The sequence below is a fragment of the Phaethon aethereus genome (assembly GCF_964289735.1).
Source record: "Phaethon aethereus genome assembly, chromosome: 2".
Classification (NCBI taxonomy): Eukaryota; Metazoa; Chordata; class Aves; order Phaethontiformes; family Phaethontidae; genus Phaethon; species Phaethon aethereus.
The window spans coordinates 104,046,664-104,062,106 of NC_138582.1; the positions used below are offsets into that span (position 1 = coordinate 104,046,664).

General features: G+C 40.9%; 1 protein-coding gene across 2 annotated transcripts in view; it reads right to left on the reverse strand.

Annotated features, from left to right (window-relative positions):
* The window catches only part of KIAA0319, a gene marked incomplete at both ends in the record, with an annotated part of 43,322 nt that overhangs the window by 13,293 nt on the left and 14,586 nt on the right, over positions 1-15,443 (reverse strand). Inside the window, 9 exons of one of the 2 annotated variants that reach the window (XM_082014773.1) lie at positions 514-646; positions 1,881-2,004; positions 3,840-4,068; positions 5,925-6,057; positions 6,677-6,769; positions 7,300-7,387; positions 7,773-7,870; positions 8,545-8,643; positions 10,879-11,062. In XM_082014773.1, the coding sequence (XP_081870899.1) occupies positions 514-646; positions 1,881-2,004; positions 3,840-4,068; positions 5,925-6,057; positions 6,677-6,769; positions 7,300-7,387; positions 7,773-7,870; positions 8,545-8,643; positions 10,879-11,062 (1,181 nt within the window). Of the gene's footprint in view, positions 1-513; positions 647-1,880; positions 2,005-3,839; positions 4,069-5,924; positions 6,058-6,676; positions 6,770-7,299; positions 7,388-7,772; positions 7,871-8,544; positions 8,650-10,878; positions 11,063-15,443 lie in introns of both variants that reach the window. The other variant, XM_082014772.1, reaches the window with a different exon arrangement.

A 15,443-nucleotide genomic window follows, 5' to 3' on the forward strand; every position in this document is an offset into this window, starting at 1 on the left:
GTCCGTTTATTAAGGATCAATTAGTTTTGCATATAAACATAAAATTACAAACTTTTGCAAAACATTTTCAACCATCATTCAGGAGTGCTTTAGTCACCTACTATTGAAAGCTCAGGCTGACAAAACAGATTGTCAATTTACTTTATTATTCAACGAACAAGTGACTGAGAAACCCTAGTTCTAAGCACAGATGGGAAAACTGTGTACATTACTGGACAGTACCCAAGCCTGTTACTCACTTTTTAACAGGAGACATGTTCCTGTCATTTTCTCTTAACTTCATATCAGTTGGCCTCAAAATGACACATTGCAAAAGACTGGCAGAGATTGCCTAAGCTATCCAAGTTGAACTTAAAATTCCTGTCTTTTACCCTATTACTACCTGAGCGGGAAGAGCCTCAAAGCGGTTCTCAAACAGTGCATCACCCAACACAATTGCTTAAGAGGCTCTGGCACCCAGTCACTTTCACTTTGTTCTCTATTTTACAGAGGATTAGTAAAATCTCTAGATACCTGATATTTTCCCACTGATAGAAGACAATGCCTTGGTCATCTTGGCTTTTGCTTCCATCCAGTATAGTACTTTCTACTGGGAAAGTCAATTCCTTGTCAGGGCCAGCCACTGCTACTGGAGGACTGTTATTTTCTGTAAAAATAGTATTTAGTGTATAACATTTGTTAGGTAGTCACTGGCAAGGACTGCCAGAAGGAAGATTTTACATAGACTGTTACATTACAAATTTGATATACTATGTCAAAGGTACAAATCACAAGTATAATGTGTGCAAATCAGCGGAAAATACTAGGTGGGAGAGACCAGCTCTTCAACAAGCCAAATCCCACAGCAAGTACTTCCCTTTTTCACAGTCATATCTGAAGGCACAGTCACACTCCAAGAATTTTGCAGCATATTCAATGCACTGTATGAAATGTTTTATAACAAGAGTGGTAGGGTATTCTCCTGGTTCCATCACTGCATCCACTCCAAAACCACCCAAACAAATATGGTTCTTTGCTCTCAAAGAAGATACTGGCACAGGTTTTCTGCTGCTCAAGGTCAGCACGACACCACTAAGTTATTGCCCATTTAGAGGCTCTGAGGATTCCTATTTCCACACTATAAAGGGTCTAAAAGACATCACCACACGCTGTACTTCCAATTCATGTTCTTGATTTCTGCAGTAAATGTCCACTGTAAAGTTTTCCCAGAAGTGAAATAAGCAACAACAGGAAGAAAAAACGTTACCCCATGGTGGAATGCGAGACCTTCAGATGGGCAGAAAAAGCTACTTCAGATGTAATAGGCAAATACATTTTAAAAAAAAAAAAAGGACCATCTGGGCCCATTCATCACTTATCTCCCAAATCTAAAATGCGTGGAAGATGCAGCTTTCCAAAATTCCTTGCTTGACACTTTTCCCTAGAAAGTGCAATGCAATTCTAGTGAGAATTCAAATCACACAAGGATTCTCGAAGAACTGCAAAACAGTAAGACAACTGACCAAAGCACTGATTGATACTCTGAACAGCTTTGCAAAGCAGACTTTGTAGGACATTAAACCCAGAGATACATTTTAGCTTTTAGAAGTACACTCAAACACATCTCTGTACAGGTTGTCTTACATAGTCAGACTCATGTGAGCCCTCAGGATCACCACCTGGACTTTCTATGATTCTACACTTGTTTTCACTGTTCGCTTTGACAGAAAATGGAGGTGGAAGAGTCCTTGATGCAAGGATACCAGACATTCAGATTGCCATCTCAGTGGTGCAATGCGGGTAAGATGAGGCAGGCAGGGAGATGCGGCATTCGAGGACAGCTCTAAGGCATCAGACTGGCCCACCCTTGAGGGACCCAGACATGCCTGCAGCTGACTTACCAGGCTGTACGATCAGTGTGACCTCAGCTGTGGACCGCTGCCTTGCGGAGTCTGTGACAGTCAGCTGAAATGTATAATCTCCTTCCTGCATTGCAGATAACTGGAGGTACGGTGTCCGCACTCCCTACACAGCATTTATAAAGACAGAGAGTGGGAGATAAAACAGAAATACTCATGGATTATGAAAAGTCTTACAAAGCAAATGTGAAGAAAAAATGAAATTTGTTTTATTTCATAATAAATAGAGCGGTTTAGCAAGCAGTTTAAGCATCTCGTAGACAAAGAGAAGACTTAAAGGTGATGCACAGACAGATGTAATGTATTCACTACTGCAGCTGTCCCTACCAACCCAGAGAAGTATCTATAGACAATAAACCTTAATGTCTTTTGTTGGTGTACTTGCTGCATTATTTCTGAACAATAACAGTGAAACACACGGGACATTAACTTTCTCAATTAGGAAATTAAACACTGAGGGAAATTCCTATAGCTTATTCCATTTCCCCAGAGATATTTGAAAACAAACATCATTACATTCTTTAATATGGTATTTATAAAAATTGTTAAATGCAAAACCAAGCTTGAATTGATCCCAGCCAGATAGGCTATGGAAAAAATATATTAAACAAGACAACTCTGTCCTGAGTATAGTTGTATTAGTTGGTATCTATACAAGCTCATAAAATGAATGGGCACAGCTATCAGTCCTTTGGACAATAAAATGAAAATTTGTGGCATCTCTCCTATGAGGAATAACAAATTACAATGCAGTTAGGTTTGTTTTTTTATAAAGATGATAATGAGAACTAAGGGACTTGATAAATGATTAACTAACCAGCAGAGGTACTTGTTACATTGCACTTTAACCATGGATACCATGTAACACACCTGAGACCAGCATCCTCAGCTTTAGGGACATGAAAAAGATTACCAGGCTCTTGGAAAGAAATTGTAAAATGCTCTTACATTTCCACATTAAATATCCAATGAATCAATTAGATAGCTCAAGCAGTCATTCCCTTCTTTCAGGAAGGTCGCTTTAAGAATGAACAGCTCTTAAAAACTACAAGTGCAGGTTGCATGGATGCTTTTGGAAAGTGTTTGTCTTGGTAAATGAACAGAAATAAGCCATTATGCTATAAGTCCTTCCATAGTTCCGTAACTGCCTCTACAGTATATGCTTGCATCAATATTACTCCTTTCCTAAACAGACCTACAAATTGATCTCTTTCCAGTTCTGAAAGTCTAAAGCATTTGCAACATAGCAGAAGTTGTGTCTCATAAAAAATGGCTTCTGAGTTTCAGCTGGCTTCATTGAATTAATTTCCTCAACTGCCTACAGAGCTACAAGAATCTCCAACTTACTGAGTGCAAATCCACTGGAAATTTTTGTTAATTTTTATCAGATTTAAAAACCAAAACAAAACAGCCATGAAAATAAAAGAATTAATTCAGTTAGCCTTCATAGGAAACCCATGTTTTAGTGAGCATAAAAAACTCACCACAGAGCGTGGTTGCATACCATTGCCCAAAGTCTTGTCATCTTTCACTCAGAAAATTAAATTTCTGTCTGAGTCTTACTTTCTCCAAGAGAAAGTGTTACAAGAAAACTCTGACTATGCCCACATTCTCTCAAAACCAGTTTTCAGCTTATCCATCTTCTGAGAGGCTGGACGTCTGTGGAGCAGGCTCTAGGGTCCAAGGACAGACATTGTGAACTCAGTCTTTCCAAACCCCCAGGGAACAAACAGCAGGAATCAAAGATGGCCACAAGGAATGAAAAAAATTATGAAAAGGAATTAAAAGTAGTATCTAAAGTAAGAGCTGAATACAACTGGGTAAAGTAACAGCACTCTAGGTATTTCAGTGCTTCCAAGTAGTTACTTAGGTACGTTTGCTCATGTTAGTGGTGAAGATAAATGAGCTTTCCAATCCTATGCAAGGAAAAACACAACATACCTGCATTGCTACAACCTTGCCTTTGCTTTTGGGACTGAGTGACCACTCATAGCTGACAATTTCATGATCATCGCTGCTCTGGTTTCCATTCAGCGTGATGAAGTTCTGGGGCAAGGTGACTGCTTGATTAGGTCCTGCATTGGCAATAGGTGGGTAATCCACTGGTTTGCTGACAGTCAGAAATGCAATGGTGGAGTTGGCTGCTCCATCTGAATCAATCACTGTGAGTCTACAACAGGAAAAACAATATAGGAAATCTGTTAAGATGGACTTCTGCCAAGTCCTAAATTCAAAGGTTAACTTTTCCTTGCACTTTTTCAAAGACCACCTAAAACAGAGCCACTGATGACATTATACAAGCTTCTGCTTCAGAAACACATATCCCTCAAATAAGGTAGGAAAGAAATTCAGAAGACTCTTTTCAAACACAGCTTTCAACCTGTAAGAAAAAAAAAGTCTATCTATTCTGCATCCCAGATGAAACCCTTTCTCTGCAGTCAATGGCAACTCCATCAATTTCAAACATATTTCACTGTAAATTCTTTAAAAAATTTACTCAGTAAAAACCAGGGATTTCATTCATTAGCCATAGCGGAACAGACCCTGTTAACACCTACATTCAAAACTACTTTGGATATTCAAAAGCTCTGCTTATAGCACAGTAGCAGTTCCTACCTTCTTATTTCTTTGTGGCACACTTACTAATTTTACTGAAGCTCAATATCAGCTCAGATGTTTGAAGATGTCAAGTCACAAAACTAAAAAAGTACAGGGTTTATAAAAACCACTATCACCTCTCAGAAACACAACAACAAATCATCTTAAGACTGCTGCAGACACCTGAAAGTGATGAAAGACTGCCCTCCACAGCGTGGTAACTGACTACATCTCCTAATTCACCTCTGTTGTGAAAACTGCATAAAGCTCACCACATGGAAGGGAACGACTCTTGAAGCCTTCCTCGAATAGCAACAAAACTAGTGCTCGTTAATTCTGTCATTAGGGAATGCATACTTTTGCAGTGGGTGCACATTCAGTGTGTATCAGGAGCACTGAATTTTGCTGACCAGCTAATTTCCTGTAAGCTTGAACACACTGCTCTATTGTTCAAGGACCTCAGCCTCCTGCAAAGGTGCACAGATATAGCAAGTGATTTCTTAATTCCCTAGGGTTTGGAAGACACTTGTAGCATTGCTTGTAAGCAAGCTCTGCCCTTTTTAATACAAAAAAAATCCTACGCTCATTTCTGCCACTGTACAATATGGAACAATTCCAGTAAAGAACACAGAATGAAAGTTGAAGCTATGCAATTTTTGGTGAAGCTTATGTAAAGCACCACGTTTAATGTACATGTGTGCTGGCTTCAACATGCTGCTAATGCTACACTGATACATAATATATTGACTGGTAGTGTGTTACCCACTGGCAGCCAAATAACCCAGGCTGGGTCACTCAGAAGTCTGCCTTTGTGCAGACTAGGCTTTAAGTTAAAAAGTTCAGAAAATGAACTCAAATTTTCATTAAAGCACCCAGAACCACAAACATTGCTTCCATTGTCTGGACAAAATCCATATTCAGCAATGCATAAATGGAGGAAGACAGTAGCAAGGCAAAGGCTTTTATGAAGAACAGAATGACTCAATTAAAATTAGCACACAACAATGCCTTGTGAGGATCAGTCTCCTGATACCGTTCTGTCTGCCACCACCCTTCAGGGGATGACCTTCACAGCCTGACTGCAGTTTCATCTCAGGACACTTGCCAGCTTCTAAGCCGGCGGAAACAAAAAAAAGGCTTCTATCACAGTTATCATTGCTGGGAGTGGGAGGTATTTAATTTCTGATACCTTGTTTTGCATAACTGTGCTGTAAAGTATTACTATATCAGTATCACAAGATCACTGCAAGCACTTTTTAATAAAACTGCTCCCTATGTCCCTCCACTGTGCAAAATGATGGTAACAGCATGCAGAAGAAAAATGAACATTCTTTTGTTTGAGGTACATGTGAGCACACAGAGAAAGAAAAATTAAGCTGACATCACAGAGATAGTTAAAACCCCAAAGGAAAGCATCTGTGCAGGTACCTGAAAGTGTAGTTTCCAGGAACAAGGTTAGACAAGTGCAAGACAGGTGTGTCAGCAGATGCCTTCTGCTCTCGCAAAGGACCTTTAATTTCCTCCCAGTGGTAACTCACTATCTTCATATCATCTATACTTTCTACATTCATTAAAGAAAAACGTATCAGTCTTGTAGCAATCGCTGTAATGAATACCAAAGTCTTTCATGCATTGATCCCTAACCAGTTTTCTACAATTATCTTTTTAAGCATATTTGAACAGGGTTGATATACCACAGCTGTTAAACCACAGATTCCAAGTTACATTTGGTATGGTTTATCCGAACAAACAAAAAAATCTTCACACACAAATAAAAAAAAAAAAATCAATCTCAGACTCTGCACATTCCAACGTGTCTGCTCTCAGTAATTATGAGATCTCATCATACCCTACGCGACAGCTCTCTACCATGGCCCCAGCTGTACTGGCACACAGGCCTTCTGGGCAGGACAGGAAGAAGCTGTAACAGTAGCTGCTGTTTGAATGCAGCAGCTTCTGATGCATTGCATCTCAATCCCTCAGTGGAAGGTTGCATTTTATCACTTTTTTATTTATTAAAATAATTTATGACTGGACTCAAATCCCTGAAAATAAATCGTGATTCAGTGAACTTCTGAGTAGAGTGAGAAGAAAGAATTTCACTTGTAATTGACAAAAAATAATGTTGTAACTGTGTATTAAAAATATGGGATATAAGCACGGGATGGTCCAGTACATACGACTGCCATCAATGAAGGTAGAAGTTGTAGGCAAAGAAACTTCTTGTACTTTGGGTGAAGCAACGGCAACAGGCGGCTGGTTAACTCTGACTGCTGTGAGAAAGACAGGGGTGGGGAGAAAAAAAAAAATAGTGAAAGCCCAGGCAAAACTAATCTGTTAACTCTACAGATCAGTAGCCCCCACTGATTTAAATTTAGGATTGACAGCTTTGCAGCATGTGCTGTCCTTTCTGACAAGGGAGTTAAAAGGTTACTGAAGAGCAGTGCACTGATGTAGCAGTCTTCTGCTGCAGTCACTTCTAACTGGTATAATTTAGATCAGACCGGTGCACTGTAACTTGCAGCTAGAGTCAGTTCAGCACCTAATTGTTGTTCCTAGCTGTACTGGAGAAGGGGACCATAAAAAGCGGCACGATGCTATCTCAGGCCTTGCCTGAGGAGGGCACAAGACCAGAAAGCACGTCCTTCATATGACTTATAGACATCAAGATATGAAACATCTCTGCATGACTGGACTACCAGATGTCCCTGACAGATAGTAACTGACAGGCTATCAGATAAGCACTTTGTACAACTACTTGTGTTGAAGAAATTAATTTCATTATTTTAGCCAACTGATTTACCTGGTTTGACCGTGACATTTACAAAACCTTCACCAAACGCATTTTCACCAGAAACTGTCACTTTGAAGGCATAAAGTCCCACCGATAACTGAGGCAAACACAGAACAAATTGGGTTACGTGTCGAATTATACAAAACAGTATGCACAAATCTGCCAATCATATTGTAAATAGAGAAAAATCTGGTTATCTGAAAACTAGAGCTCCTTCTATAAACCCATACATAAAAAGCCACCAGTCACTGCCCAGAAGTGGGGAATACAAAGCAAACACCAATTTTTATTCCATCTTAAAAAATTATTAGAGTACTCTAAAAAAGACACTTCTAATCTGGCAAAGATTTGGTGACACATGCAAGTGAAGATAACTCTGGCAGTCATTCGAACTCCTCAAATCAAGATGCCCTTCCCCATAGGTTAGATTCCTGTGAAAGGACCACAAAAACACAGTAAGCCTGAGCTTACAGCTCACTCACATGAGTCAGCTTCAAGGTCTGGCTGTGTCTGCGCTCCATTTCACCACCATAGTCAGCAGGGTGACTGATTAAGCTCCACTCATAGGTGTAGGCTGTTTCTAAGAGCAATAACACAGCATAAGACTGATCAGCTTTGCCTTCAAGATAAGCCCAGGAGACAAAGAAATGAAGTTCACCATCCATCAGATAAAATGCTACAGAAGGAAATCATGACTGCTACTGTTTGAGCCTGCAAAATGAAGCAGTACAAACACATGTTAAAATTCCACACTATGTTGTAACTTGGTAAAGTAGCAAGGACATAATGGACTTCACAAATAACTGACCTCGTCACAAAAATCAGCTTCACATGCAGTGAAGTTTTACATAGCTACCTATGAAATACGTATTCTTTGCTGCTGCAGCTCAGAAGCTGGTAGTTTTAAGGTAAATGTTGCACGAACCTACTTTCCCCCACCCTCTGTTTTACAGCAAGATGCTATAATCTAGGCCACATCATCTTTTGGTAGAAACTACAGGCTTTCTATTGAACCACCTGGCTAATAAGTTCATGTTCTGAAAATAAAAGCCACTTAAAAACAACAACAAAAAACTCTCTAAAATCTAAAGGACGAAATCCTCTCTGCAGTTGGAGCCACAAAAAAGGTAGCAGTAGGAGATGAGAAAGATGGTTTTATCATGAGGTGTGGATGTTCACATAACTTGGGACTTGTCTGCGTTTGCAGGTTGGTAGTGTGTGCACCTCTTTGTATGCCAAGGCCATTCAACTCACCTGTAGGTGGTGGTGGGACAACAAAGGCATTCAGTTCAACCTCATTTCTGGGTAGCACCACTTGTATGTTATCTCCAGCAGACACAATAAGTTCTTTTACTGTATCTAAGACAAAATGAGTACATTATGTTTTAACAGATGGGATGGATATAAATTTAGTATCTTCAAATATTATTTGTAACGGATAAGTAAAATTTGAAAAACAACTCTACAGTGGATAGGCAAGGATAAGTAAAAAATTCCTTAATACATAATCAAATAATAATCTAGTATAATCATGACTATGGCTCCTTGAACTTTTACCAAATGAAAATTTTTCTTCTTCTCCAAATATAAAGTGTCATTTCCCCTGCTTCTCTTTTAGAGAAAAGCATTATGATTATTCCTGTATACCACATGTAACACTGCTCTGCATAAAGAATTATGCATTTTTCTTAGTAATTGGATGGAATTGCAGGAATCCAAAAAACATGCCATTACAGGCGACAAAAAAAGCCATGTGCACCAGAACAAACCTCATTAAATAAAGTAACAGTCCATACTAGAACTCCAATACCATGCCTTCTTTCACCAAGAAGCACTACTTCTATGTTTGTGTGGCACTTGTGAGGCACACCTCAATGTCCCTTTTAAAAATTCCGTTTGTATGGCAGGGCAAAGGTGTTATTTTATAGCTGAACTGCACATTCAATCTATTTGCCATCCACGAACACCCTCCCAGTTCTCATATATGAAAATTCTTTCCTCTTCCAAAAATGTCAAAGTCCAAAAATCCAGTCCCCAATAGAAACATACAAAAGTACAACTTCAGAAAACGTTCCCGTAGACCTATATTTCAAAGGTTTTAAATGCCTTCCTTCTAATATTGGGAACCCACAGAACAAAGGTTCTCCAAAGGAAACATTCACTAGTGTCTAAACGTCCAATAGATGAGCAAGAGGCTACTCAACAGTAGCAGCTAACAGGTCTAAAAATGGATGAAGAGGCTACATTGACAGCATACTTCCTGTAACGGCTATTTAAATCCACCCAAGGCTCCATAATTGCTCATGGGAGTTGCCCTAGACACCAATGGAGTGGAGGTTTGTACTTCTAAAAATCCATTGACCTCCACATGAGATGAGAATAAAACGACTAGATGAGGGTGATGACCAAAAGAGAGGAGGGATTGTCTTCAAGACTTCCAAGACAGTAGCGCTGAGCACACACAAACTTGAGGCAATCCTTGCACAAAGTAGTACTTACAGTGAGATTCATTACAACCATCCCTTCAGCTTCTTCTTCCAAGCTCCTTTTTGTGTCCTCTTCAGCCTCCTCCTGTGAAGGAGGAGGAGGAGCTGCCTCATCAACACTCAATGGTAATGATGATCCATTGCCTTGGAGAGGGATCTCCTGTAGATCATCTCTTCCTGTTACCTCCTACTGCTATCCTGGCTGGCAGGCTGCAGTTTGGCAGAGGGTGCCAAGAATGTCCCAAACCAGACTTGCTCTACCAGGAAGCAAAAGGCTTAGCTTTCCATATCCCCAAGTACCTCAGGACTGCAGGATAACACACACCTGTGCTTCTGTTTCTTCTGGCCCTTCTAACCCTTTGTCAGGGGGTACAGGGAGGCAGGAAACCCAGCAGGAGAAAGGAGATACTCTAACATACACACAGAATTTAACACAACTACAGAGGACACAGTTGTTAAAGATGTCCTTTTCAAAATAAAAACTTCTGCTCTGCAGATGCAAGTCTGATAAGCTGCCTCACAGCTTTGAAATTAAAGCAAAACTTTATTTTCATAAGATGAGGAGGCCATGTTTCATCCCACTAAGGGTTAGGCTTCTCCCCTACTAAGGGCTGAGCTTTTTCAGGTCCCACCTATGTTGCTGCATGATATCTGACAACTATATATGGTGGGAACCTTATGGAACAGTTTCACAAAGGGAGCAATATTCTGAAGAGTCACACAAAAATAACAGTATGACTAGAAGAGACTATTCTGAAACTCCACAAAGCCTCAGGTATTTCTCACCAGGTACAAAAATTAACCCATTTAAAAAAAGACTCTTAATCTCTACTTTTTACTTTACTGCATTTGCTCAAGTTATAATTTCCCATTAATGATGGTCTTTGTCAGAGTTTTGCCTCACAGGTAACTGGCTAAGGGGTCTGGAGTTTGCAGTGTTACTGTAGGTCTAACATGCTTAAGGTGGGATGAGGTTACATTTGGATAAACAGCAAGCTCATAACTAGTAATAGGTTGGAAGTCTGATAGTAAGTAAAGCCATACCCACCCACTGTCCAACCTCCAGGTACCCCTCAGATCTCTGGCTGTGTTGAAACGTTACCTGCTTTAGCAGCAGTAGCAGGTGATGTGAATTGCTGCACGGGCTCAGATGACACAGTATTAGTGGGAAGTAGCACGACTGCACCTTCAGTGACATTCTCTGGGACCGTTGTGGGAGCCTGGGTTTTCTCTGACACACCTGGGGAGAAATCCAGTTTGCCTGAAGAAGGGGAAGGTGTAGCAGCCTAAAAGGAATTACAGGGAAACAGTTGTCATAAGTGAGCCATTTTTCACATTTCTAATTTTAGAGGTATGCTGTTTTTTTAAATAGCACATAGGGTGAGCCTACTGATTTATGCCACTAGGAGGATTTATTCATATACAGAATATCTATCAAAGGAGGCCTTTTTGGTTTCGTTTGTTTTTTCCCATCAGCGTTTGTAAAAAATGCTAGTCATTTTCCAAGTTTCAGATGCAGAACAGGGCAGGCTATGGTCATCAAAAGGAGGTAACCTGGAATACAACTAAAGATATCAGTTCTCAAAATAATAAAAACAGTAGGACACATCTAAATAGAGTTATAAACCTTTAAAAGCCTATGATAGAAAGTCTGTGTGGTGAGTGTTATTGTCTTCATATTGTAGACAAACATAACAGAATCATTGCCTCTTACTACATCTGCTCAGACCAGAACTTGCTCATGCCTTCTTACTTCCTCATCACTAATAGAATGCCCTAAATCTCCCTACTTCAGTCACCAAGCAGTAGTGTTGTTCTCACTGAGCAACCTTGTTAGTAAATCAGAACGGCAGCAAAGGACACAAGTTTTGCAGGAATAACTCAGCACTGGGTTATCCTTGTCCATCACCTTGCCCCACTCTCCCAGGCCCCACCACCTTTCACAGACACATTAGTCTGAAAGGGCCAATAGTTTTTCCTTACATTCCCAAGATTTATTTCTGACCTAACATCTAGAGAAAAGCATTTCGCCAATTACTATTACTGTTTCTGGCACATGAAGACATAACATACGGCTACTATTTGTACATGATCTATTAACTGAAGCATAGGATTATGAAGGTTTGTAAAATGCACACTCGTATCACAGAATGGCTGAGGTGGGAAGGGACCCCTGGAGATAGCCTAGTCTAACCCCCCTCCTCAAAGCAGGGTCAGCTACAGCAGGTTGCTCAGGACCATGTTCAGTCAGGTTTTGAATATCTCTAAGGACGGAGAATCCACAACCTCTCTGTAAAACCTGTTCCAGTGTTTTACCATCCGCACAGGAAAAAAGTAAAATATGTTTTTTAATATTTAAATAGAAGTCCTTGTATCCTTGTATTTCAATTCGTGTCTGCTGCCTCTTGTCCTGTCACTGGACAGTACTAAAAGAGCCTGGCTTCATCGTCACTCCTGCCATAGTTATTTATATACATTGGTAAGATCCCCCTGAACCCCGCTCTGCTCAAGGCTGAAGAGTCACAGCTCTCAGCTTCTCTTTGTATTTCAGACGCTTCACTTTCACATTGCAGTCGGTTACCTCCCTAGGAAATCAGAGCAGCTCTGCCTTGGATATGGGCAGGATCAAGAACTTCCTGTGCAGCTGGGAATTTGAAAGCCATGCCAGGGACTGTTGCTTCCCAGCCTGCAAAGAAACAGCATGGAAGTCACTGCAACTCCATTTCTGCCTTCAACAAGGAGAGAGAGAAAAGATCGTTGTGTAGCTGGGACAGTGACAGCAGTGTTGGGGACTGTGGCTGTCTACACTGTGAGGATGCCAAGGACCATACCAAGTTCTGCACCTCCAGATGGATCCATAACACAGACGATGCAAACACCTTTGTGGCCAGACCTCCAGCTCTGCTCAATATGCAGATAGTAACAAGATCTCTCTGAGCAGTTGGGGCACTGACAGCAGGATCAGGGACTGCAGCTCCCCTAAGGTAGTGCCTTCAGCATGCGAACCCCAGACCATTGGCAGGAATCTCACCCTTGACAACATTATCATGTAGGAGGAGAGCCTCAAGCCTCTCCTGCCTCATACCTTGACAAAAGGCCTTTCCTCCAGATAGCTCTCTTCTACATACTCACTCCATCCCACCATCATCCAAAAATACCTTACCACACTTTAGCAAACCTAAGTGTTTCTTTGCCTTCCAAATTTGAAGGAAATCTACTTTTCTGGGCTTCCTCTGGCTTTACTCCTTTCCTGGCCCTTCGCCAATCTATCAGCTGAGAAGCAGCCATCCTGGCTTTGTAGGACAGATGGGGACAAAGTCACCTCAAACATACCTCTTCCTGGGACACTCTCCTGCAACAGCACCAAACATCTCTTCAGTCAGCAAGCTTAGGCAAGACTCTGCAATCAAAAAAAGGTGCCCTGCAGCACTGTCACATCTGAAGTAGTGTCACAGCCGAAAAGATAGCTTAAACTAAGAACACTAGCAGGCAGCAGATAACTGGGGCAGGGACAGTATCAGAAGCTGAGCTCTCAGACAGAAATTACTACTAAGAGATATGCTGGAGCAGATTCAGAGGGCAAGATAACCTAAATTCCAGCTTAGAAACTGAAAGGAAAGAAAAGGAGAACTCTTTCTGGGAGTTCCTGGGTAGGCAGTTCTGTTGGCATGGGCTTTGTGGGTTTTTTGTTTGTTTTTACCCACCTGTACAGCCACTACTGCTTGTTACAAAATACACACACCAACCGTGAGGGCCCATGTCCTTCAGCTCTTGGGGTTTGACTTGAGTGCAAAACTCTTGAGAATTCCAACAGAAAACAAGAACACTCCCATAATCCCAAAGGAAAAAAATAGTCACACAGTTCCCTGTGGAAGCTCAAAGTTACAGTGCGGGCAATCGCATGATGCCAAGGGGGATCCTTTCCTACTGCTGGTCCCTGGTTGACCCCACAGATTGGGTGCTTGCTTTCTCCCTGTGAATGGGAAGGACAAGCCTTGCTTCATCCTGATCCTCCAGGCAACCCACCTTTCCCCCTCAAGGAGGCATCTTCCTCAAGTATTCCTAAAGACAACTGCTCAGGACTCTGGTGAGTCAAGGTGTTGTGTTTTATATGACTGCTTCCCCAGCAGTGTTTCATAAAATCTTTGGGCTGGAAGACACCTTTAAAGGCTACCTAGTCCACCCTCACCAGTTTCCTCCCAGCTCCTCTGCACATGACTACCACATAACTGCAATACCATTTGCTCTCATTTATCTGGAAAGCCTCAGGGAGAGCAGCTCTGTCAGCAGTGAAACTACTCTTTCACTGATGTACTTCTCCCTCCTCCTCTGCGTTCAGTTATCTGTCTAATGATTTCAAGCAAGTATGACCTCTACTAACGGTGTAGTTGGGGACCTGCAAAAGAGCAAACCATCATACTGTGTGACACAAAGTGCAAACTTCAAGAAAGAAAGAAACATTTTTGACAAGTAAATCTAAATATCAAAATATCTTTCAGGGGTCTTATACATCCCCTAGGGATCAAGTCAATACATTTTTAACCACACAGGACTGTTCAGCACTCACAAGCCTCAAACTGAAACAAAGCCAAAACAAAATATGAACATCTCTGACATTCCACCTAATTCTAGCTCTTAAATATAACTTCTGAAGGCATGCCAATCAGACGCTAAAAGGCTCTTCATCCCATATATTCTGTCAGCCATCTTAAGCTTTCTTAGGTAGAACATTAAGCATTTTTACTGCACCATTATTTCTGCAAATGCAATAAACTCAAGAATCAAGTCAGGCCTAACCTATTGAATAAACGTTTGAAACATTGCATCATCAACACAGCAGTAGCTGGCATCTAACTAAGACCTGAAAAACCTGACCTTGCTTAGCAGAACAGCAGTTAACTGTAAATCTTAAAAAGACAAATAATACTTCACAGGTATCTCACTTCAAGTATGGGCAGCACTGCAGATTTCTGTTTTGGGCAGCTTGACAGGATTTGCTCTGTACAGATGTCTAAATGTGTTAATATTGAGCTGCTGGAAAGTTCAGAGTGATCTTACAGTCCATAAGATCACTCTGAACTCTGATATAAACCCTAAAGCCAGGTTACTCAGTTTTCTGTCAAACCCCACATGCTCTACCCCAAGTCACATACAAAAATACCCTAGACCTGACTGCATTTATGACAAAGATGGTCCCAGGGCACAGACTCCAGAGGCCTGTGTTTAGCTGGTCTCACAGTTTAAAATCTCTTTCCACATCCTTGCTCAAGAACACAGCACCTGAGGATACTGCATCCTGCTGACTACTGGTGAAGCAGGGAAACCACATTTTTGCCACCTTGCTCTGTCTTGCTTGTTGAAACAGCTTTGTCTGGAAACTGCAGAAGGGAGCACGTCAGTACGGAGATCTGTGAACAGAGCTATAGAATTGCTGTGGCAGAATTAAGCAGAGGACAGGAAAATACTGTATAATATACAACAAACAGAGGGCATTTCATTAAAGTTATTAGCAAAAATATTTTAAGACCTTCACATTTTCATAATCTATATAAAAAGACCACAGTTTGAGAGGTAGTTTGGATCATATACCAGTGAGTACACTATTTGGGGAAATCTCAGCACTTTTAATCCAGTATAAAAACTTAAGATTTCCATAATAACAAAATT